The sequence below is a fragment of the Ctenocephalides felis genome, unplaced genomic scaffold (assembly GCF_003426905.1).
Source record: "Ctenocephalides felis isolate EL2017-DRISC unplaced genomic scaffold, ASM342690v1 CF-g0.4_SCAFFOLD_01604, whole genome shotgun sequence".
In the NCBI taxonomy this organism is placed as follows: Eukaryota; Metazoa; Arthropoda; class Insecta; order Siphonaptera; family Pulicidae; genus Ctenocephalides; species Ctenocephalides felis.
The window spans coordinates 16,333,818-16,360,449 of NW_020537758.1; the positions used below are offsets into that span (position 1 = coordinate 16,333,818).

The 26,632-nt window shown below is 26.3% G+C and overlaps 1 protein-coding gene across 1 annotated transcript; it reads right to left on the reverse strand.

Annotated features, from left to right (window-relative positions):
- Positions 1-916: 916 nt before the first annotated feature.
- Positions 917-22,973, reverse strand: LOC113372218 (cysteine-rich secretory protein 2-like). The gene is made up of 6 exons (XM_026612542.1): positions 22,693-22,973; positions 14,646-14,773; positions 14,223-14,359; positions 8,439-8,584; positions 1,577-1,777; positions 917-1,497 (listed from the first exon to the last, which is right to left on the reverse strand). Exons 2-6 carry the CDS (start codon positions 14,719-14,721, stop codon positions 1,254-1,256), a joined length of 804 nt encoding a protein of 267 aa, XP_026468327.1. The 5' UTR covers positions 14,722-14,773; positions 22,693-22,973; the 3' UTR covers positions 917-1,253.
- Between the last annotated feature and the right edge of the window lie 3,659 nt (positions 22,974-26,632).

Below are 26,632 nucleotides of genomic sequence, written 5' to 3' on the forward strand. Positions count from 1 at the left end.
AACACATCCACATTTAGTCTTAATAATATAATTGATTTCTAAAAACAAAGTTATTAAATTTACCAGGACTATTAAATTTGTTGGTAAATCGAATATAATTAGTATATATACATAAGAGCAAAAATTTACATATTATTAATTAAATTATTTAAATGTGATTCGAAAAAATAATTTGAATTTATATGCAATTTATAGCTATTTCATTGAATTCAATGTATTTATAATGTATTTTTAATAAAAAAGTTAAATAAATTATTTCAGCATGTAAAGTTTCTTAGAACTTGTTAAGACTCTGCCAAGGAGTATATGAATTTGGTACATCTGATATAAATTTTGAATAAAAATTAAAAAAGAACATTAAAATATTATATTTATTAAAATTAAATTCAATTATATAAATATATAATCAGTTCAAATCAAATGAAACTGCTTTGTTTGATTTTTTTCTATCTTCTAAACTACTACAAAAATAACATGATTATTATATTAATACTATGGCTGGTGCTCAAAATCATATTTCTATATGATGATATTATTAATAACTATTAAATACTATAATATATTATTTATTACGATAAACAAAATATTTCATCGAAAATAATGGCACGATTTTTAAAATCTCTGTCATGGCTTAATACTAAAACAAATTGGGAAGAACATATTTAAAATTTATTGTAATGATCAATTTATGAACTAATTACAAAATATATATGTATTTTAGCGATTGAGATCCAAACAAGTTTTTGTAATGAAAATCGTTATCCATTGAAATAATTTAGCTAAATTAAATTAAAACTGCCATATAAAATAAACTGCATTATAAGTTTTTAAATAAAATTAGAAAAAAATAAAAGATTACTCTTTTTAGTCAGTTTGTGACTAATGAATTATAAATATAAAAATATTAACTGTTGGCTTTAAAACTAAAAGTAGTTCTCTAAAAATGTATCATAGTCTGCAACAATGTTGGTTAATTGAAATATAAAATAAATTTATAATTGTTTCATGAAAATTTGGAAAACTTAGATGACCAAGATAAAATGTTTCAACAAGTACTTCCAGAGTATCAAAAAAAATGTTTTCATTTTATTTGATTTTTAAATCTATACTCCCTAAATGCTGTCCACACAATCAATATAATGATCCATATTTTTTGCGAATCACTCCTCTACCTCTTGCAGGCAATTTTTTATTACCTTTAAAAACAATCATTCAACCAGCATAAATCATTCAATCTCAATTTTTTAATTCCTTCAATAAATTTTTCCTTTGCATGTGCAAGTCGCCCTGCAGTTGTGCCTTCGATCCCTACCCTGAGGTGTCTCCGTATTACAAAGCCAATTTGCCCAAGTCGCATGCAGTTCTCGGCAGTTTATCCACAAATCTGCATATGGGCAACTATTTGTGCAGAGTTTTTTGACACGACACTGGCCTGGACAAGATGCACAAAATTCACCACGTTTGTAGGGTCTTTCTAAACGATCTTTGGCATTCCCACTAAAAAAGATAAATGAAAATTATAAAACGTATTATTGTTTGCATTATTATATTGTTTTTTTTTATTTTTGATATTTACATTGGACAGTAGTTGCAAACGTAATTGTAGTATGGTTTATCCTTTGGTCCTCCTCTAAAGCATTTTGCAAATCCACAACCCACTTTGTGAGTGGAATCCCATACGAGTTGTGTGTAATGTCCAATGACTTCTAATTTATTTCCAGAGGAACCATAGGTGAAATTATTTTTTTCCAAGAACCATGTCTTCATTGCAAAGAACCTGCAAAAAAAATTAATCAAAATATTATTCTTAAATAGTTAAAAAATATATTGATAGAGTATTTCAACAAAAGCCAACAAAATTCTACATCTGTAACTGCTTCTAACATCAAGAAAATATATATAATATTATCAATATTAATATAAAATTATTATTTTTTATAATAAGAGAAATTACAGGAAGTTTTTTATTGTGTAATATGCACTTTTTGCATGTATGTCATATTTTTTTTTTTTTTTTGAAACAAGGAGTGATTTCCTATGATTTATTTAATTATTAGAAATACAACTTTGATTATTAGAAATTCTATTAGAAAATTGGGGATCAATTTCAAACAATATTTTTTTTTATAGTTGGAGAAATTAGCTCTAAATTAGATTGAGTATGGCATGATTTTATATAAATAAACAAAAAAAGTGTAAAAAATATAGGTCGATGTCTAATAAAATCATCGTATAATTACATAGTATTGAATTTTAATTAAAACTACTTAATTATTTATGGAAATGCTCTAATTAATTTGATATCATTTTGATTAATAATTTTATAAGTGTGTGAATTATAGTTCAAAATAAAATGTATTGATATATAATTAGCAATCGAATATATTAAATTGTTATGTATTCTTCTTGAAAAATATCGAAGAAATCAATAAGTGATATTTATTAAATAAGTGGAATTTGAATTCAAATCTGGGTCATAAATTTATTAGACATTTTTTACCTCCTAATTGGATCAAAATAATCACTTAATTTTTTTTCTAGAATTGTTTAGCTATGATCAAAACTATTTTAACATTTATTTATTTGAATTTTATGCTGACAGACTTATATACTAAAGAATAAATTAACCCACGATTTTTTTTAAATTATCAAACAAGTATCAAATTGAGCTATAAATAACATTTATGTCTTATTTAAAAACTAAACATTTTTCTACGTCTTTCAACAAAAAATAAATATCTAAATCATGAGAACATAGAGAACAATCCTAAAGTTTTACTAGAAAACTTTACTAATAGTTTCTGATAAATGCCATTAGAATTTGTTGTTTCTCAACTATATATATATATATATATATATATATATATATCAACAATCACATTATAATTTATTATTTAATATTAATGTTACTATCCTGAGGCACCAAAAACATTTATTCCATTTGAAAGTAATAATTCAAGCACCATTTATATTAGGTCATTGCAATAGTTGGATTAATTACTAAAATTGCAAATCATTTAAAAGTCAACTGCTATTTTAAACGAGGGCACCAGATTGGAAATATAATGTTAAGGTTATTAGTGATTTTAATCAATAAAAAAAATTATAAAAATGTATGCTAAAATACATCATTCATGTACCAAGTTGAAGGTGTAAAAGTAGAATAAACTTTATAAGTAGAATAAATGTAATAAAAGTGAAATAAATCATATATTTCAATAGTGAATATTAAATTGTATATGTTAAAACGCGTAATATAATATATTTATGCAATACCAAATTAGTTGAAAGATTCTAATGAGAATGTAATTATTTGTAGGATTCTAATAAGAATCACTACACTATCATCAATAATTGGCTAAAAGCTCTGTGTTCTTGTAAATCATATTACATAAATTTTAGTATCATAATCAATATTAAATATTGTATTTATAAATATCATGTGTGTTTGTGTTTATGTATATTAAAAAGCAATAATCCAAATAACTCAATTACTGATCAATCTTATCACCTCACATCTCTCCATTATTAATATTGACAGTTTTTGTTTAGAATAATCGGTAATTAATTAATCTAAAACTAGTTATATTGATATGATAATAGTAATGCATAAATAAAATTAATATACAAAAGACATCTGGTCTCTCAGTAGTGATTAATTTACATATTGTGGGATAACAAGTGTCCACTTAGCATATTTCTTATGAGACTTATGAGATAGTCATAGAAGAATGTAGGTACTTTTTAAGTTATAAGTGGTATGCAAATCTGGAACACTGATGGAAATTGAAATAAATATTGACCCGAAGTTCCTTAGATAATGTATTTTAATAATAAGAAATTAATACAAGTAAAAGAAATAACAGAGATTTCAGTAATAAAATCAATATAACTGAACCAGTGAGAAAAGCAAGGCAAATGCAAGGTGATTTTACGAAACACAAATTTTTATCTGTTCGATTTTATTATTTATTTCTGAATTGTGACTTGATAATGAATAAAAAAAAAATCAACTAATAAGTTTGTGTAGCCTGGATATCAAACAAAGTCAAAAAAAATCTTACATCAGTCCAGTTGATGAATCGTTTTTAAAGTTTGAAGAGACAGCAGTTACCTGTATATTAATGATGTTTTGGTGTATGTCCATGTCAAATGTGGTTTATGACTTAAGTTTTGTTTCTAAAGTTAAAAAAAATGAAATAAATTATGTAAAATTGTAACAACTGTAAAATAGTACGTATAATAAAATACAAGTTACACAGGTATTCAATAAGCATCATGCAAATTTTTATGATAAATATTTTCCATTATTTTTATCCAGATATGTAATCATATTGATCACAAGTTTATTACAATAATTATCTACAATTTACATTTTGTACACCAACATTTTTTTTTCTTTTGACAAATCAATAGTTTAACTAAGTTCTGGTTCATTCAACTAAAACTGAATCATCATACTCAAATAAGTCCTTGTATCATAGTTTTTTTTTTCAAGGCAAAGGCAGATTAAATGATTTAATATTTTCTAATGGAATGCAAGGAATGCTCGATATATTCACACATCGTAATAATAAAATAAAATTAAATGTAAGTACAATCTGGATATATTGCAAACTTTAATAACATATGCCTAATGAAGTTTTTCCTTAAAATAATTGTTTAAAAAATTGTGTCAAACAAGAAGTCGTAGATTTTTAACTATAAATTAAATAAGATGTTTTAACATAACCCTCTATGGGCTGATTTTTTGTTTTAAATCCAAAAAAAAAACAAGGAAAATTGAAAAGATAAGTAATTATAAGCCTTAATTAAAAATATAGAAAATTAACAATAATATAAGCCTGTATATGCAAATGAGAAATAAAATATTTTGTTTAAACCAATTTTTTGGTACAAATAAATTGTAAGACTTTCAAGTCACAGATGCCTATAATTTTTGCACTTCTGTGTATGAAAATGTAATTTTAGGTTAACTAACCTCAGCAAAGGTTCTAAATATTGATATTGTTTATCTTGGCTTGAGATTTATGGGTCATCTCACAAAAAAATTGGTAAAAAACTAAACATTTTGGAATGCATTCTGAAAGTAACGCGAGCCCAAAAAGGTTAACCCTGTGAAGACTTTGACCCAAACAATTATTATGGTAGTTGTTTTGCAAAATATCTATCAAAATGGTAACAGATTTTGTGTCTATTTCAGTTTTTATATCTTTTTTATGCAAAATTCAAAACTTACTCCTTTTCTCCAAAAATTATCTTCCTTAATTAAAAATATAGGAAATTAAAATAATAAAAGCCTGTATATGCAAATGAGAAATAAAATACTCTGTTTACACAATTATTTTGGTACAAATGAATTGTCTGACTTTCAAGTCACAGACCAAAATGTTATTTTTGGTTGAAAGTCCTTACAAATTGATATTGTTTTTCTTGACAACGTTATAGAATTGAGATTTATGGGTATTGTCATAAAAAACTTATAACTATTTGGTAGAAAACTAAAAAAATTGGAATGTGATCTGAAAGTTGCGCGAAAGCGAAAAACGTTTTTCAACTTTAATCCAAACAATTATTATGGTAGTTGTTTTCCAAAATATCTATCGAAATGAAACAGTTTTTGTGTCTACTCCAACTTTTTTCCAAAGATATTCAGCATGATATTCATCATCCTCTGCCCTAACCTATTTTTGTATTATATCTGAAGTAAAAATTAATAGACGAATTGAAGTGACATAGATACCGATGCTACTTTTTAAGTACTATATACTATATGGTTATGAAATTAAAGAATCTACAATTGTAGCAATCTGCCAGAAGTAGCACATGTGATATATAGAATAGATCAATTGCCTTCATTTGCAAGTATTGGATCGAATGAGAAATGGAACAGACTCGCAATCAGGCCCATCATCTGTGCATTATGATTGATGGCGATTTAAAACTTAGAGAAAGAGCCAGTGGTAATATGAAAATAAATTAGTATAAAAGTGCAAAAAAAGAGTGCTAACATTTTGGTGACTATTCATAATTTAGCACCTTACTTTTGGCTCCTTAAAAGTAAAGCTGTCTACAGATCATGTCAACATAAGGCTGACTGAAAGCATAATGTAAACTTGTTCAAAAAAACATACTTCATATTTCACCCCTCAAACTCTTTCTCAAAATCAGTATAGTTTAGCTGTTATGAAGACTGTCACTAAACACAAAAGTACCCAGTATCCCCCACTGTTTTCAATTTCTATTTTACAATTTTACCCCAGCTCTCAGACTATTCCGTCGGTGCATCGTTTAAGTGATTGCGATATTATACAGAGGTCAATGGAGAAATATGAAATATCTTATTGAATAATGGCAAAAGATACGTTCCAAGCCACAAGATGAGCCCAAGTAATTAATAATGTTAGTTACAGATTATATAACGCACTTTTGTACTACACAAGCGGTTTGGTTCAATCATTCTGTAGTAATTAGAACTAACCCGATAATTATTCTAACTGTTATTTATTGCTATTTTCAAGTCGGAGTAGGTGATATCTGCAGTTTCGATCTTGTCAAAATGAATTATTTGTTTCAATTGGCTTTTATTGATCTGAATCGGAGGTTTTTGATATTTGAAGCGTGGAATAAAACTTATCTATGCGATGCCATCAATAATAAAATAAAATAAACAAGTGGTGTATGGCATCGTGCCTTAAGACAAGTACTTAAGGCTAACAAAATTTAGTAAAAATAAATATGTTTTGAAAATTAAAAAATTAAAAAATAAAAGATAAAAAATTCTTTATCCAATCGTTTCGTCAACACAAGCAGAAAGTTTTTTGAATCATTCAAATCGAATGCCTAGTTCTCTCAAAAACTGCCATTTTTTGCGCATTTAGCTTTGTATTTCCGAAACGGCTAGCCCTATCATTGCCAAAAACTAATCGCCTCTTCTCCCAATCATTACAAATTGAATATTCTTCAGATCATTCAAGTTGAATGCTCTGTTCTCTCAAAAACTTGATTTCTATTTTCTGCACTCCTTGCTCCGTATTTCCGAAACGGCTGGACCTGCCTTCGCCAAAAACTAATCAGCAAATCTCCCTATCAATAGGAATCAAATGTTTTTTTAACCATTGAAGTCTGTTGATTCGTGCGCAGGAAATCGTGGACGAAAAATTGTATCCATACAATAAACAAACACACACAGACACAGATCCATTTTTTCTAAGGTATGCCAAAATATTCAGAAACCTCTGAAACGTGAAGATATGCAAAAATTTCTAATTTCGATTTGCATTACAAGAACTTACCCTAAGAGATGTTTAAAATGTCTATCAAACTTAAATATATATAATAACTTACCGAGAGCCAACCTAAACATATCCTTAAAATTTAATAATGAGTATAAAATGATAAAAAATATTTGAATCGAAATTGAATCGAAATTGAAGATATATCAATTAAAAACCAAGAAAAATAACCAAAATAATTAACATTTTTTGATAAATTTTGTTTAACAATCCACTTCATCTCGCACATCTAGCAATAATACAATAAAAACATTTTTTTTTATGAGACCCAGAGATAGATAACAAATAGTAAACGAAGTTTACTATATAAAATAAAACAAAGGAAATATACAGATTCAAAGTAAAATATTTCGAAAAATAAAATTGTTACTTTAAATATTCTAAAAATCTTAAAATCTAGCTATTCAATAAGGCGACACTACATATTAGCAACTAAGCAGACAACTGTAGTAAATGTTTTTAATTTTATATTTTTGATATATCATACATAAATTTTATTTTTACGTTGTAAAAATATAAATTGTCAATATCAAAAAACAAATTGTGGTAAATCAATAATCATGTATATAATTTAGTTAATTAAACCAAAGCAATCAAAATTTTTTTAGAAATTCGACCAAGTGATAATTTATTCAACAATTTACTTCATGCAACAATGATACAATAAAAACAAATTTCCGCATACATATACGTTATTATAATTTCATCCTTTAAACGATCACCAAGAGATGCTGAACAAGTTCATCTCGATTCTCAAGAATTGACCATTGTTGTTGTCGAAGATGTCGTTGACTTTACTCAAGTAAACAATTGAAACTGCGACTTGCTCGGTCAGCAAGCCAAGATAAGATGTCAATTATAGGTACGAGATAAGATGAATCATAATTTTAATTGCAAAGGATGATAAAAAATTATATATAGAAAATATATTTAATATATGTGATATTTGTAAATTGCATTTTTCTATAAAACTCGCAACTATAAATATAAACCTGCCCTAAAACAAATGACTATCATGTTCTCTCTAGCCTATTCATACGCAAACATTAGTGACGACAAATTTTGTATTTTTTTAAGAGATTTGCGCAAGTTTGTAACAATTTCTATTTTTTTAATATAGATGTTAGATTATAATACACTTACCATGGTACTTGTTGTGAAGAAACAAATATATTTTGGCCACAACTTCCGAAGTCTTCGTCCCAGCGACCCATTGCGTCATCGTGGGTTAAAAGTAGACATCGATCTGCCCATCGTTGGGCTGCTCGAGCTGCTCCTTTGTGCCATGTCTGTATAATAAAATAATAGATAATTTTTAAAAAATACTAGTATTTAATATGTTATTAAATTTATAAAAAAATGTTTTCGGGCGCACGGATCAACCGATTTGAATGGTTCAAATAACATTCGATTCCTATTGATAGGTAAATGTGCTGATTAGTTTTTGGCAAAGGTAGGTCCAGCCATTACGGAGATACGGAGCAAAAAGTGCAGAAAATACAAATCGAGCTTTTGAGAGAACGGAGTATCCGATTTAAATGATCCAAAAAATAATCAATTAGTAATGATTGAGAGAAGTGATTATTAGTTTTTGGCAATGGCAGGCCCAGCCATTTCGAAGATACAGAGCTAAATGTGCAAAAAATGGCAGTTTTTGAAAGAACTAAGCGTCCAATTTAAATGATTCAAAGAACTTTCAGCTTGTTTTAACAACATAATTGATTTTGGAAAAAAAATTGTATCATTTTCTTTTTTTATAGTTTTTTTGTATATCGAAAATTCAGTTTTTAATTTTAATTCTGACTAAGTTCTAACATACTTTAAACAAGTTTATATAATTCTTATAAATATTAGACAACGTTACAATAATCTATTTGAAAACATTCAGTATTTCTCGAACATTTCGTTACGGTACGGGAAGTTCCAGCAATTTGCCTTAAGGCACGATGCTATACACCCCACTAGTTCTTTTTTTATTTCATTATAAATAGTTAAAAATTCATGTTACTATTTATAATTACATTTACATCACTCCATCTATAATTAACTCAATTTTAAATAAAATAGATTTATAGCATGATTGCACTAAGCCACTATAGTATTAAAGCAAATGTTTATTTTTAACTATATATTTAATTATAGGTCTGGCATTGAAATACAAATATAAATAACATTAGCAAATTTTATTATATCTTGTCAAATAAACTTTTTGATTACTTAATCTACATAATTTTGAGTGTTGTTTCAAGAAGACACATTTACTATTTATTTTATTATTTCCTTCCTTGCTCTATAAAATTCTGATAGATAAATAAATGAGAAGGATAAACTAGTGGTGCGCATGGCATCGTGCCTTAAGGCAAATTGCTGGAACTTCCCGTACCAAAAATTATTTTTTTTTTGAAAAGATTAACATTTTTTAAAAAAATTTACTCTGAAAAAAAATAGATTTTTGAGGAACTATATAAATTTTTGACAAAAACTAACATTTTGTTGAAAAATTTATTTTGAAATATTTTGGAAATTCTGAACTTTTTTTCAAAGCAATCGTACTGCTTTAATGCATAGAGACTAAATATCGAAGCGCGTAAGCGCCGCGTCGCCGTCTAACGAATAAACATTGGTACGGAACCCATAGGAATGTTAACAAAACTTATACTTATTGTTAAAATCTCTATAAAATATCTGATAATTTGGTGTGCATATGTCTAATGTCTAATGATTATTGTTGACCGCCAAATATTATTTTTTTTTTACTTATTTTACTAGATCTCCGAAACCGCTAGACCTATTTTCATGAAAATTTGATCAAATCTTCATCTTGATAATGCAAGTAAAATGTTTTTGAATTATACAAATCGGACGCTCCGTTCTCTTAAAAACTGAGTTACCGTTTTTAGCCCTTTTTGCCCCATATCTTCGGAACGGACGTGCCTTTGACAAAAACTAATCAGCACGTCTCCTTATCAATACGAATCGAATGTTTTTTGAATTATTCAAATTGCTTCATCCCGGTTCCCGAAATCGTCGACGAAAATTTGTATCACACACACATACACACACATACATCAATTTTCTCTAAGGTATGCCAATATATTCAGAAACCTTTGAAACGAACAGATATATAAAAATTTTCATTTTCGATTTTTGTGCGATTACTATAACTTACCCTACGGAAAGTTAATTATAAATAAATCAATTTATCATCTCCAGAACATTAACAATCGTCATTTCATTTCGAATCAAATTTCAAAAAAAAAAAAAAATTCCACAAAATTGAAAAAGTGCTCCCGCATAGTCACAGCCTAAACGCATTTGCAAATAATTCTGTGCGACATTTTCACTTATACTGTGCTTAGCTTGGCGGCAATTTCACATTTTTCAATAATTTTCACAAAATTGAAAAAGTGCCCCAGTACATAAACAGTCTAAACGCACTTGGGTAAACATTTGTACCAGAGTGGCGCTCAGACTGTGCTTAGCTTGGGTGATTTTTTGAATTTTTAATCCAAAATTACAAAAAAAAAATTTTTGAAAAAAAAATTAGAAACAAAAATTTTTTTTTCCAAAATCAATTATTTTGTTGAAACAAGCAGAAAGTTCTTTGAGTAATTTAAATCGGACACTTATTTCTCTCAAAAACTGCCATTTTTTTAACATTTAGCTCTGTATTTCCGGAACCGCTGGGCCTACCTTTGCCAAAAACTAACCAGCACATCTCCCTATCAATAGAAATCGAATGTTTTTTAAACCATTCAAATCGGTTGATCCGTTCCCTCAAAAACTCGCTTTCTATTTTCTGCACTCTTTGCTCTATATCTCCGTAACGGCTGGACCTGCCTTTGCCAAAAACTAATCAGCACATCTCCCTATCAATAGGAATCGAATGTTTTTTAAACCATTCAAATCGGTTGATCCGTGCGCCCGAAAACGTGGACGAAAAAAAGCGGACATACAAAACACACACACACACACACACACACACACACACACACACATCCATTTTTTCTGAGGTATGCCAAAATACTCAGAAACCTTCAAAACGTCGAGAAATGTAAAAAATTTTGATTTCGATTTTTGGACGATTACTATAACTTACCCTACGGGAAGTTAATAAGATTTATTAGTAGAGGAAAAACAATAAAATCACGTAGAATATGTATTAAATAAATTAACTAAATTATATACATTTTTATTACAACTACAACTAATTGCTATTACTGCATGGATATTGATTTACCATAATAATTTTTGATATTGACAATTTATATTTTCTAAATGTAAGAATAAAATTTAAGTATGATAATTATCTGTTCGGATTTCTAATCAATCTTAAATTTTTATTTATTTTAAATAAATAAAATTAAAAAAATATTTTGCAGTTGTCTACTAGTTATTAGTATGTAGTGTCGCCTTTATGAATACCCAGATTTTAAGATGTTTAGAATATATGAAGTAATAAATTATTTTTCAAAATATTTTACTGTGGATCTGTATGTTTCCTTTGTTTTATTTCATATAGTAAACTTCCTTTACTATTTGTTTTCTATCTCTGCGTCTCATCAAAGGATTTGATTGTGATCCGATCGAAATTACATTCTGGAGCACGTGTAGCACATATGTTATACGTCTGTTTTATTTATTTGTAGTATACGTGCATTTCAAAATTAGCAAATTCAATACATTTTGGCTTTTATCCAATTCTTTGGACAAATTGTTACATTGCAGTTTTGTTGCTTAATGGCGCATTTTATGGCGCAATGGTTTTTTCTACTTGTAACAGTTTGTTTAGATAAATTCGTAAGTAGGTAATGAAGTCAAATTAAAATAAATTGAATTGTTTGGCATGCGAACTAGAGTCGATATTTTAAGTAGTTGGAATGACTGGTGAGAGGAGAATTTACCACAAATTGCACGTTACTCTTTTTTATTAAAGTATATAATTATCCACATCAAAGTAGAGAAAATATTTTATAAAGTTATAGCAACGTGACTACTTTAATACTGTAATAAAATTTTATTTATTATATTTGGAGATTATATAAATTTGAAACTAGTGGTGTATAGCATCGCGCCTTAAGGCAAATTACTGGAACTTCCCGTACCGTAACGAAATGAGCGAGGAATATATATATATATATATATACATATATATACATATATATATATATATATATATATATATATATGCTAAGCTAATTTTTTTACTTTTCCAAAAAAATCAATTTTGAATGAAAAATAATCAATATGGTATTTGGAATCCAAAATGCTGGGATTGAAATGGTCGGATAGTAAAAATTGAGTTTTTTTTATTAATATTGTACATTAGCCATTTTCAATTACAATTATTATTCTGTACAAATTGAAAGTTGCAGCATGTATTTTCCAAACACGAATTAAAAAAAAAGGAAATTGATCCAATATATCAAAAAAAGTGAGAGTTCGACCTTGATAAAATTATTTTTTTTATGTAAAATGGAGTTTTTTCATAAGCTCAAAAAATTTCAATCACAACTCAGTCAAAAACGTTCACTGACAAAAATCGAGATAAAAAATGATATATAATTTCTATAATAATTTTTAAAAAATAGGGATTTGTGGTAAGAGGATGAAAATTTAGGATTTTGTCTATTTTGATATGCTCATAAAAATTTGACCTGAAAAATCTTCGGGATGGCCAACTCTTACTACTTGGTTTCAATAAAAATATGCGTAAACCTGTCCGGGGTTGAACCTAAGAACTTTTAACGCCTATTGCATTTATTGTTACACACACAAACAGACATACTACCATTTTTATTAAAATTAAAAATACTAGTGTCTATAAATATGTATTGGTAATTTTTATCCATATATTTCAATTACAATGGGTTTCCAACACCTGTCAAACATCATTAGTACGTACATGCCGCACCGAGTGGGTTTTAAATAACACCTACAAGGTGCAATAAAGCTTTATGGCTTATCTATTTCTTTATTTTTGACAGATATATATTACATATATAAATAGAAAGAGAATGGTAATGGTACACAGTGACTGTTTTATTAACATGAATTATTATATATTTAACTAACTGGAGTCGATACTCCTTTGCTTCAGACAACAAATAGGCGGTCGATTCAAATCGAGAGATTTTCAAAAAATAAATTGAAATCAATCTTAGAAACTGGAACGAAGCCAGAAAATGTTAATTGCATTCGACTAATTATAATGATTGATAAATTAAGTAATACATTAATAGATACCGGATAAGTAATATACTAATAGATAAATTAATTATTGAATTTTAATTAGGATTTCAATAAGCATGATACAAATTAGTTAAAAAAAATATGTTAAAAAGTTTGTTATTTCAATTTTAATGTCCATAGTCTTATTTGACTTGTTATATTGAAATTTTTTGAACTTATGAAAAAGCTCCATTTTACATAAATTGGCACAATTTTTTACTTTTCTTCAAATAACTTTTAATTTTCTTCTCGGATATTAAAATCCAAATTCTATACATTAGCAAACATTAGATAAAATTTACTAAAATCTGGTAAAAACTGTTATATGTACTTGGATATTAAAATTTTGAATAATTTGCAGTTGAAATGCACACTTTGGTATATACAGATAATCAAGGGATCTAGTACATTTTTTATATTTCTTCAAATAACTTTTTATTTTCATTCCGGACATTATAATATGTTTACACTAGTAAAAACTAGATAAAATTTACTAAAATGTAGTGAAAACTGTTATATACACTTGGATATTAAATACACTATAAATAAATTTGGAAAAGTACAAATCATTCTAGACTAGAAATACAAATATTATGTCTTGCTAAACCATTTTGAATTCATGGTAAAAAAAATTCAAAATGAAATTTCCTAAATAGCAAATCTATTATACAATAAAAAATAAAGTATTATCCTTACCATCCTAAGCATGTTTGCAGGCCGAGGATCAACTTTCGTCCTAAAGAAATTATGATAAAGGACTATTTTCTTTTGTAAAGCTCTAAAACGAGGAGTTAGGCCTCGTAAAGGTATTTTGTCACCGTAAACCTTTGGTTCTGAAAAAATTGAAGATTCATTATAATCATTCATAGAGATAATTTTTTTTGTAACATATATTTGTATATTTTTATAAGAGGATTAGAGAATAAAGAGAATGCTTTATAACATGTATAATATAAGGATACTTATTAAATTAAAATTCTTAATAGTAGCATTATAATAATAATAATATTTGGTTATATATTTTTGAATAATATATAAAATTTGTTATCTAACTGTATAATAATAATTAATTATGAATTTGCTAATTAGTATTTACTTGTAAAATTTTATTTCACTTACTTCTATCATATCGCCAAGCCTCACAAGTGCATATGACCACCACCAAAATTATGATTATTGTATTACACTTCCACATTTTTCACAAATAATTAAAAACTATTACACTAAATGCATTTTTACTGGAATACCTGTAAAAATAAAAAAAATAAAATATTAAATGTTATAGACACCGGCAATCAATAAATTAGTTGCAAATTGATATACATAATTGACTTTAAAATATAATTATTATTTAATAAATTATTTTTCATCATTTGTATGTATTGTGTTATTTGTTATACATTCTAAAGTATAGAACTATAGATACACCAGAATGAAACTTACTATATATTACTCTATATTATAGAAACAATCACACAACCTATTATAGCTCTAATGGTATTTCTACTTCTAATGGTACCAAATTCGACAATGAATATAAAAAATATATTATTACTAGGACTTTTTCAAGTGACAAGTGAAGTACTTATATATGATTGATTCATAGTTTAGATCAATAAAAACTTATCCGCAGAATTGCGAAATGTCTCAAATGTTTCACGAATTTTGACCTTGGCCTCCACAAACAAAACTGATTCATGACGACTGTCAAAACTGTCTCATCTTGACATTTCCTTGTGATATTGTGAAGTTTTAATAACTATATATACCGACTTGGATTGAGAAACCAAAACCAATAAATATATCTATTTTTTATATACTAATCAGATCAACCTTAAATTTTCTGGAAGACATAAGTAATAATTACGAGAAATCTACCAACTCATCGACATGTACTTTATCATTTTTTATTTCAATTTGAAGAAATTTTGAAAAATTTTAGTATCATCATTTTTAATTAACATTCAAAAAAGCTCAATTTGATAGTACTCATATATATATATATATATATATATATATATATATTAAATATAAGAATTATACTGAGAGAACTATAATAGTCTCTCTTATTATAAATGCTGTACTACTATATTATTCTTGAGTGTTAAATGGAATTCCTAAAATTATTAAAATTACAGTGGTTTTTAAAAAGTGTAAAAGTTTATAGAGAAAATTCTACAAAATCACATAAATTTCATAATTTATTATAAATAAAACAATATTTTTCTAATATTCATTTAATTGAAAATTTAAAATCATATATTGCATGAGGCGATAATAAGACAAGTAGAGTAATATTTTACTCATTCTGAAACAATTATTTATGAACAATTGAATTTATTTAATCACGATATTCTATAAGTTAATAAATATATCTTAATACCATGAAAATAAGATTTTAATCGCAATAAATTAAATATGTAAACAATTGCATAAAATAATCTATTTTTCAGCGACTCATTCAATTTTATGTATATCACGTGCAAAATAGTGGGATATAAAAATATTTATATTCATAAATAATTATATTTGGCTCAATATTTAGCAAATATTTACAAACAACAGAATGCCTAACCTAAATCTTTGCAAAAACAATATTAATTTACCAATGCATTAAATCTGATGATATTTAGGTAGACTTGTCTCTGATAAGTTGGTTTTTCTTTGAAAAAAACTAGCGAATCTTTATCAATTTCTCAAGTATAGTTAAACAAAGTTAATAAAATAGTAAATATACAAATCATTCAAGATACCATAAAATTTGTTGTCGAAATCTCTATGACGATTCTGTCATTCTTTTAACAGGAATATCACGGTATGACAAATCAACCAGTTTAAATAATTATTAGGAAAATTATTGTATCTTCTAACTTAAACTTGATTTTTTTTTATTACTATATTTGTTACAACTGCTAAATAAGTAACTTTTTGTAACAGTAATGAACAATTATATAATAAACTTGAAGTAACTATTATATACCCTTAAATGAGTCCTAAATAATTTTTTCATTGTTTAATAATAATATCATCGATATTCATACTTATGTATTTAAATATATTTGTTTCAAAATTTTAAGAACTGAACTAGCTTGCATCTTGCAATAACTATTAGACCAACTATTTTTATCTCTAATAATAAACTAAAACAAAATTATTATACCTATGTTTGAATCTATATATCATGTTCATGTATTCATAATAATTATATTATTAGTAAATATAATTCTTCAATGAAAAAAATAATTCTCCAATAAAAACCAACCAATTAGTTTGATTCATGCAATAATTATTAGGCCATCTTTTTATGTCTTTAATTATACATATTTTCATTAAAAAAATTAAAAATAAAAATTAATTATTACACCTCTTGTCTGATTATACAGCAATATTCATAAATATTCCATACAAATAATTATGAAGTATTAGGATAAAAGAAAATAGGAAAATATTTTTGCAAAAATGTATATAAATTAAACAATTAATTGAAGACTAGTATATTTATTAATGCAGTCAATGAATTGCTTATTTGTAACAAAAAGCCAAAACAGCTCAGAAGTTAGATAATATCCTAAAAACCATCATGATATGGTGGTTACATTTTCATTAAAATATGATAAATTTTCCTTTTTCCTCCGGCTTTCCAACTAATTGCAATGTTTACAGTCACTCCACCGCAACCTAGATTTGGAGCGATAAAACGTCGGAGAAAAGTTTAAATGAAAACTCCACAATAATGACTCTTAACTAGTACACTGCATGTTTTGAAATCTGAAAATAGAATTTTCTCAGTGCAGAATTGATGGCGATTAAATGAAAATGTTGAAAATTATTTGCGCCGAACTACTTAAGTCAGATGTAAGATGTAAGATCCAGATTGACGTCACTCTAGTATAGTTATAGTTGTTCCGGACTAATTCATATCTATCATAATGGTTATGATTTATATATATATATATATATATATATATATATAGTATATGTAAATTCACTATATGTGTGTTGTCACTAAACTGTTTCTAAACGACTATTCGAATTTTGATAAATCATTTTAGAGTATGTGAATGCATATATAATAGTGGTTTTCAACTGAATAAATACAGAAATCACGGAAAAAATGTAGAAAAATTAGAAAAAAATTCATTGTCAAAATGTCAACTCACTTAAAATTTGAACTTAAATGTTGAGTGAGATTATAAAAATTATAATGTAAATTGTTAAAAAAATAATAATATCTAACTGAATGCTCCTTTTTTCAATTAAAAATATGAAAAATATAAGAGAAAATCAATCAAACAATATTTTAAAGTGATATTCTATATTATGGTAGGTATACAAAAAATTAATTTTAAATAATTACCAGGATATGAAAATAAATATATGAGAAAAGAATATTTTTTGATATTCTTATATCTGATTATTTATTTTTAGACAGCAATTAGAATATTAGAGTCCTATAAGATCCTGTGAAGATTTTCCTAAACTACGTATCGTTTTAGCTGGCAACCCAATGGTTGGCATATCTCTATGTGATTTATCATATTTTTAATAGAACTTTTCTAATTATTACGGAAACAATTATTTTGAGTGGAAAAAATCCAACGTGATACTATAATAATTCTTTCTAAATTTCTTATACTGTTTAAAAACCTGCATTTTCCAATACTATACGTACGTTATGCTATAATCAAAAATACATCACATAATCAAAAGCAAAATATTAAATAGAATTTCAAAAAGTATTGGATAGGATATTTAAAAATCTGGAACATGAATTGTAGACGTGGGCACAGGACATCGTTTGTCGGGTCAACTAGTATACATATATGGTAGATGTATCTCAGAACTCAACGTCAGGCCAAAATGGGGTGATTTTTGTAACTATTATAAACAAAGTTAGAAATAAAATTATTCCATATAGTTCGGAATATGATGAGCTTTTAAGTGCAATCTAGAGCTTTACCAAAATTGAATTTTTTTCTATAATTGTGGTTAATTTTTATTCATTATATTCAATTAAACTCTGAATCCGCAACCGTAAATAACATTTCTAGGACCACAGTAAAAATAATGGTACAAATACCCCAAGTTTTAAAGTTAAAAGTTGAAAAAGGTAGAAATAAAGTTTATTCCATGTAGTTTGAAAGTTTTGAGCTTTCAGGTGCATACTAGAGCTTTAGTAAAACTGTGACAATTTTTTGGTTATTGTGGTTAATTTTTATTAAATTTATTTAATTTAACTTTGTATAAATAGCTGTAAATAACATTTCTAAGACCACAGTGAAAAATAATGGCACAATTATTCCAAAATTTTAAGAATTTGGACTTCTTGTTAAACGTTGAACTAAAATTTTTGAATTAGTATATTTTGAGAGGCCCTGTTTTTTTTTTAATGTACTAAAGTGTGTTGGCAAATTCCATCAAACTTTGGGGCATTCAATCAGGATAGTAAAATAATTAGAAATAAAAAATGTATAGTTTCATGATAAAAAAATGAATAAAAAATTAAAACGTAAAAATTATGTAATTTTGCAAACGACACACTAAAATCGATATCAAGCACAATTACCAAAAATACTTAGCATTGTAATATGGTCTTTGTTTTTTTTCATTATTTATTTAATTTATTTAATATGTATTATCAATATTGTTTCAAATGATTATTTATTAATGAATTGCATTATTATCATAAGATAGATATACAAAATCCTAATTACTCACATTTTTTATGTAATATATTATTGAATAAATGAATCTTTTCAAACAAACAAACAAACCAAAAATGTTTATACCTTCATCAAACAAATTAAAATTATATTATCTCAAAATCAATTAAATATTATGGTTTGTTACTTTGCTTGTGTGAAATTATGTCATTTTTGAATAAATTTCACTGCAAAAAATTTTCATATATAATTATTATAATTTTATAGTAATTTAAATCATATTATAAGAATATTGAAGCAATGTAATTCAAGAGGTGAGAGGCATTCAAGTAACTTTATAGTAAACCACTATTGTTTCAAATTTCGCATAATTTTATTTGAAGAACTATCAGATAATTATCACAAATGTTTTTAAACGCATTTTTTGACTACTAACCCAATGTAGAAAAATTTCTTCAGAACACAGACAAAACGAGACATTTCTATTAGTACCCCTTGGATACAGAATACGAACTACCATAATTTCCAGTGCCAATTACAAATCGCTGAATTTATTATCAAAAACAGCACTATTCTAAGAATAATTTATAGCATTTCAATAAATCTTCAATTTACCCAGGTAATTTATATTTCGGCACCGGTGCACTTATAAATTCGAAACAAATAAAATATTTTCTAATATCAATATCGAACCCTGGAGCAATGCCAACATGATCGGTCGATTTGACTGATTTGTAACCAATGGACCGAATTTAAAGAACATTCAACTGTGACCTTCATTACACTGTATTATTATTATTTGCTGCCGGGCGATTTCTTCGATCGATCAGTCGAGACAAGAGAAGATTTTTAAATTATTTTTATGCTTGAGGAATCCTCGTATAATGCCTGTATTCTTCCCGTTGTTGTGAGTCATTTGACAGATTTATGTAGAAAAAAAGACAATGACAATGAGAATTTATTGAAGAGATTTATTTGGAATTGATTTGATTGAAATACGAAGATTTAGCAGAGTGCATCCTATTGTCGAATTCAATTAGGCGCGGAAAAGATGGGTTGAAAATTGCTCGAGCGTAGAATGGTAATTGAAACTTGATACTGACAAAGCAATTTTCATTTAAAAATTATTTGATTGTTTATTTTGTTTCCAAAAGTGTATAGTAATTATTACATATCATTTTCCTTTGCCTACTACATTATATATCCCTACTTTGTAGATCTACTTCAAAATTTTAGTTTACAGAAGTGCAAAGTACAACAACTCTTCAATTGTTCAAACAGTTAAATGTGTCAATGGGCTAAGAAGAACCTATTGAAAATATGTCAAGTTTATTGATTAAAGCAAGTAGCAAATTTGTGAGTCAATTAAAAAATCATTTATCAATATAACAGATCAAATAGATCTAAACTTTTGGTAACATTAAACAGTAATGTATTCTAGGAAATAATTTAATTAATTTCTATTTAATATTTTTAAATGGTGTATGAAATATATTGTCTCTCTTTAATAATATTATAGAAATATATAATTCATTCAATATATATGTATGTATATAGAAATATGATAGAATAAAATTATTTAGTACAATCCATATTTGATTTGATGTTATAACAAAATTTATTGCAATTTTTTATGATGTATTAATATAAAAAATCAAACACTATAATATACATATTTTCATATCCTGCAACAAAATCTTTAGTTCCAAGTATTTTCTTATCAAAAGTGCAATATCTCGATGCTGATTGATTTATTGACTTGGTTGTTGATCTTCCTCTCCATTTAATTAAATTAGCAAACTGATATTATAAAAATGAAGAAAATTAAAAATAAAATATCTTTTACTAATATATATTAATTTTACTTATATTAATTTTATAAAAATATAATTTTTGTTTTTTTGAAACTTCTCCAACAAAATTTTTACTCAAAAATTTATTTACGTTTATTTTTTATATTTTTTTGCAAACTTGGAAGATACTATGAGCTGATAGTTCAAATAAACGGTTCAAAAATTGTGTCTGCAAAATTCATAAATTTAATTAGCGAGTGCAGTGTTTTATTTGCAATACTAATATTAGATCTGAAGTAAATATTATGCAACGCTAATACTGAGTATTAAATTAGAAAGTAGCTCAAAATTACATAAATTAGAAGATAAACTTTAAATCAAAATCTCAAATGATATTAATACAAGCCTTGAAAAAGTATTCTGGACAGAACTAAATAAGAATTGCATGATTTATATCACTCATGTAGAAAATATAAAATTACATATCTTTTACTAAACTAAACTTATCAGAATTATAGGAGAAAATCAACAAAATAGTATTTTAAAATAATATTATAAATAAACAACAAGATATGAAAATAATAATATATGAAAAAATATTTTGTGATAAATTATTTTTGGACAGCAATTCCTATAAGATTCTATGAAGTCCTATAAGATTCTATGAAGATTTTTCTAAACTACGTAGCTTTTTAGATGATAACCCAATGGTCGGCTCTATTAATTATTTTATTATCCAAAACCTTTATGTTATTCATTTTATTATTACTATTTTTCTAGTGAAACAAATAAATAAACTAAAATTAGTTAAGCAGCCCAAAATTTAACAATCGCTTAACTTTGTTAGGCAACAAATCAATAATAAATTAACCAAATCATTATATAGAAAAAAAAAATAATTTATAACCTAGATGAAAAAAGGTATAAATGTATATAACATAAGTGTAATGTATTTAACATAAATAAAAATAAAAAGGATCATAAGTATTAAAAATTAAAAATCTAAATTTACCATTAAAAACTTAAAATTATGATAATCATCATGATACTCATATCAAATAAAATACTTAAATAATTGAATTCAAATTTAATACTTTCAAATAAATATCTTGTTAATATACTATAAATTTAAGTGCATGTTTTCACATAATTTTAGTTTAGTTTGATAGATTTTTATAGAATTATCAAATGCATGTAGAAATTATTAACAATAAACGATCGAAATGTGAAAATCTGATATGAAAAATTGTGTATTATATAGATTATTTTATTATATAGACTATTTAATGTATCGTAAATTATTTTCAGTACCATATATTGAAATAATAAATAAATTTCAATGCATTTTAGTTTATTATATAATTCAATAATAGTGCTATTTTTAATAAGATAAGTGTGCAATAAAGTTCTGTGTTTATTTTTATTATTGCAAATGATATATTAAAAATAATTAACGAAAACTGTACATATATAATATATTTTTTGTTCAGTAACCTTTTCTTAAAACTTTCTAAAACCATCTGATGATATATTAAAAATAATTGACGAAAATTGTACATATATAATATAATTTTTTTTCAGTAACCTTTTTTTAAAATTTTCTGAAACTTTAAATTTTTTTAACATTCTGAATATTTTGTTTTTATTTTTATTTATTATTATTCTATTATGATATGTAATAAAAACATGTTGACAAATAAGATATCCTACCTCTTAATGCACGTGTAGTTATTTTGATTTCAAAATCCTTATCAATACACAGTCATCACTTGTCTTAAGTGTTTTTGAATCACAGAAAATTTTAGCAAAACCGTACACTCGTCAATAGATAACAATTTTGTCACAAACGAATAAAATTTCAAACCGTTCTAATAAATATCTATCTAAACTATCAACTGTTACCGGACCGTGGAATAAATAATAGGATGATAACAAAGATTTTTTTAATATTTTTTTAAGGTGTTGCACTGGCCACGGATGAGGGCCGACTGGGCCTGAGACTCAGACTGTGATAATGATCGAGTAACCGGCCGAGATAACAATGAGAACAAACGCATCGCCTACACCGCACCGCCACACCACGCGGCCGGTAAGTTACTTCTTAAGAGTAGTAGTAGTATAGATCGATTCGATTGGCGAAGAATTCCGGAAAATCGGAAAAGGAGAATCGAACCAAATGCGAGCTAAACTCGTTTACTGAAGGTTACGCACACAAAAAAACTAACTTGTAAATGATAATTCATTATTGTGTAATAACTTTACACTTAATTTTGCATTTTACAATTGTAGACATGTCACCTGTACAATTTTTTTTTTTATTTTAATTGTATTCGGCCGCGTTTACTCTGAGCATTTAGCCACTTACAACATTTTTTTTATTTAAATTCTAATTTTTCAATCTTATAATATTCTTCCTAATTTTCCTTTTTATTTTTTTCAATTTTTGCTTTTTTCAAATTTCTAATTCTATTCAACTTCTATCTTCATTCCATTTTTTACTTCATTCTTCTTTTAGCAAATTCATTCTTACTTTCAGCATCTTCATTCTTCTTTCAGCAAATTTTAATGTTTTCCTTCTTACTCCTAATACAATCCAGCTATTCGAATTCTGTAATTCCTATTTTTCTTTAGTTTTATTTAATTTCTACTTAACAAATACAATTTTATTTAATTTCAAATTCAGTGACAGGATTCGGTCCAAAGATCCCGAACACGCTACTAAATGTGCTATGCTCGCCACAATACGGCAATTCATAATTGTATAATACTTTACCCACAATTTTGTATTTTACAATTATAGATATAGCAGTTATAAAACATGTTATTTTTATAAATGCACTAACCCAGTGGTTCCCAACATTCTAGCACGTCATCTCTCCCCCCTTCAGTTTTTATAAGAGGGCGTCCAATAATCACGTGATCAAGTTTTAGGTATTTTTTGACTCCCTCCCACTTAGTAATACTTAAAATTCCCCCTCCTCTCTCGTGTATTTTTAGTTATAAGAAAAAAATGTAAAATTTAGGATTTTTTTAAAAATGTTTGAATTTAAAAAAAAAAATCAAATAAAAATTAAATATACGTGATATCTTACTATACACCTCCCGCCCTCACGTAATATTATGTGATTTTTTGTCAAACTCTCCCCCCTAAAATCCTCACATGATTAATGGACTCCTCCTAAATAGATTGTTTTTGTTGCGCCCCTTTAATTATTTTACCAATTTAATTCCACAAGTACTCAATTATCAGACTGTAATTTAATAAGCAATATTATGTAAAAATATACATAAAAAATATTTATTTATTTCTTCATTTCTTATATCATTTCCAAACTTTTGGTTTGTTTTTATTAATAAGATTTTGCAACCCCCATTTTCCTCATATTTAACTTATTTTTAGTACGATATTAGCACTTGTGCCAGGCGATCAAACAGTTCTTTATAGTATTTTTTGCTAATTTTCTTAAAGTTGAAAATGAAAGTTCAAAATTATTAATTTGAGATGCAATTTTAACTCTAGAAACTTCATTCGGAAATTTTCCCATTCATAACGCATTGTTTCATATAGGCCTTAGTTTTTGATTTTTAAGCATTTTAGCGCTCATTGATAAGTGGATAAAGCTTTTATAACTTTGTCTTGCTTTTGTCAAAATTTCAATCACTTTTATCAAAAGGGTCCATTTACAATTTTAATCATAGTGGGCCTTATTTTCTGGGCTAATTAGGCTGGCTAAACCTAATACAATTGAATGATCTTTTGATCATCACTATTATTATTTCTGTTCTTATCTTACTTAGTTAATTTGTTTTGCCTATTATTTATTAGAAAGGTTTGCCGCTTTTCCACGTTTTTCTCATATAAACCGGTATCAGAGCAATATGCTTTTGCCAATTTCAATATTTCATCTTCCATGATTTCACCCACATTTTGGAGAATTTCTGCGCAGAATTTATTCAATTCATAAATTGATTAAGTTATAAATTTTACAATTTTAACACGTATTAAAAAAAGTTCGTACTTCAAAAAATATACCAAAGGTTTTAATTATGATTTAAAATAGTGCAATTCTGATTGATACTTAATTTTTACATATCTAATTCGATTCTCAGAAATATTACAACTTGGGCATGACTGCTTCAGAACTAACAAATTTATAATTATACATTATGTATAAAAACTAAAACCAATAATTAAAAATGATTTTAATTTTATTTTATCAATTGTATTACTTCAATTAATTCATAGTTTAAAAATTAACAAAGTCAAATTCCCTAATCATACGTATTGTTAATTTGAGTTGTTCGAGATCCGAAACAAATTGAGCTTTACACAAATCAGGATCACATTCATGAGGTAGAGGCATATTAAGTCGAAATTTTCTAGCATCGACTATACAATGAGTTTTTGTTAAAGTTAAATCGACACTGTCTGAAGTCTCTCCTGGTAAATTGATGGTCAGAATCATGTCTTCGCAGCTTGAAGTTGCTGGAGTCTTACAAGTCATCTAGAAAAGAAAAAAAAAAATCATATACAGATGAAATAACAAAATTACAATTAATGAATTATAATGGAAAATTTGAATTTTGTTGCTTTTTTAATTATATTATTTCTTGCTGCAAATTTTCTTGCAATATTTTTTTTAAAAAACTTTGGAATAACTATAGTTATATTACCTGTAAAAATACATCCTCGCTAGTCACTGCCTGTTTATACACAATATTATATTCAGGTGTTGCTTTGTCTCCAAAAGAACTTTCGTCTTCAACAGTCAATAATTGGTCTTCATATTCCCTAATTTCTTCACAAGATTTACCTTCACCCTTCACAGCATTCTTGTCAGTAGGTCTTATAATTGGTTTAGGCTTTTTTGGACATATATTACCAGGACCTTATGTAAATAACATAATGATTAAATTAATTAAATTATATTCAATCTCATAAAAAATGGTATTTTTATTCCAAAATATCCCAAATGCATAATTTTGCCCTTGAATCGATAAGAAGCTCTTGAAACAAAAATTGTGATAAGAATTTCCGAACTTTTATTTATATTTGTGGAATTTCTGGTGATTAAAATGTACTATAAGGCATAATCAGGAATTAAATATTTAGATTAAAAAATGAATATTATGTAAATATTATTTTAATATATGTCAATTATTATACCAAGTTTTTGTTTCCCCGGTGCTGGTAAATCGTCTTCGCTATCCGTAGAATTTTCATCCTCAGGTTTTAGCATTTGTGCCAAAAGCAGTATATCAGATGGATTTGACCCCATGTTGAATAATTATTTCAATTTTTTTCAATAATTTCAGTTCTAATTTCCTAAAATTCACCTAATAACTTTGGAAGTTTGTGTTGCTATAGAAACATCCACTAGTGATATCAATGAATTGTATTTGTATTTATGGTATTTACTCACTTAATTTGCTTATTGCATCGAAGAACACAAATACAAGAAATAGTAGATAAATATTATATATAAATGATATTGAATTGAAAATCCATAAGTAAAAACATTCGTCAAACATTTTCGAATCGAATAAACAATTGAAAAACTTACTTCAAAAATATATCAAGTTCGATGAAAAATAGTATATCGAGGATCATAAGAACTTTTTTGGTTTATTTGATAAATTATATATATAT

Excerpts from the sequence above, each read along its gene's own strand:
- LOC113372218 (XM_026612542.1), bottom strand. The coding sequence starts at position 14,721 with ATGTGGAAGTGTAATACAATAATCATAATTTTGGTGGTGGTCATATGC. Across the intron at positions 1,778-8,438 it reads TCTTCACAACAAGTACCATG|GTTCTTTGCAATGAAGACAT; the intron begins GTAAGTGTATTA and ends TTTTTTTTGCAG. Across the intron at positions 1,498-1,576 it reads GTTTGCAACTACTGTCCAAT|TGGGAATGCCAAAGATCGTT; the intron begins GTAAATATCAAA and ends TATCTTTTTTAG.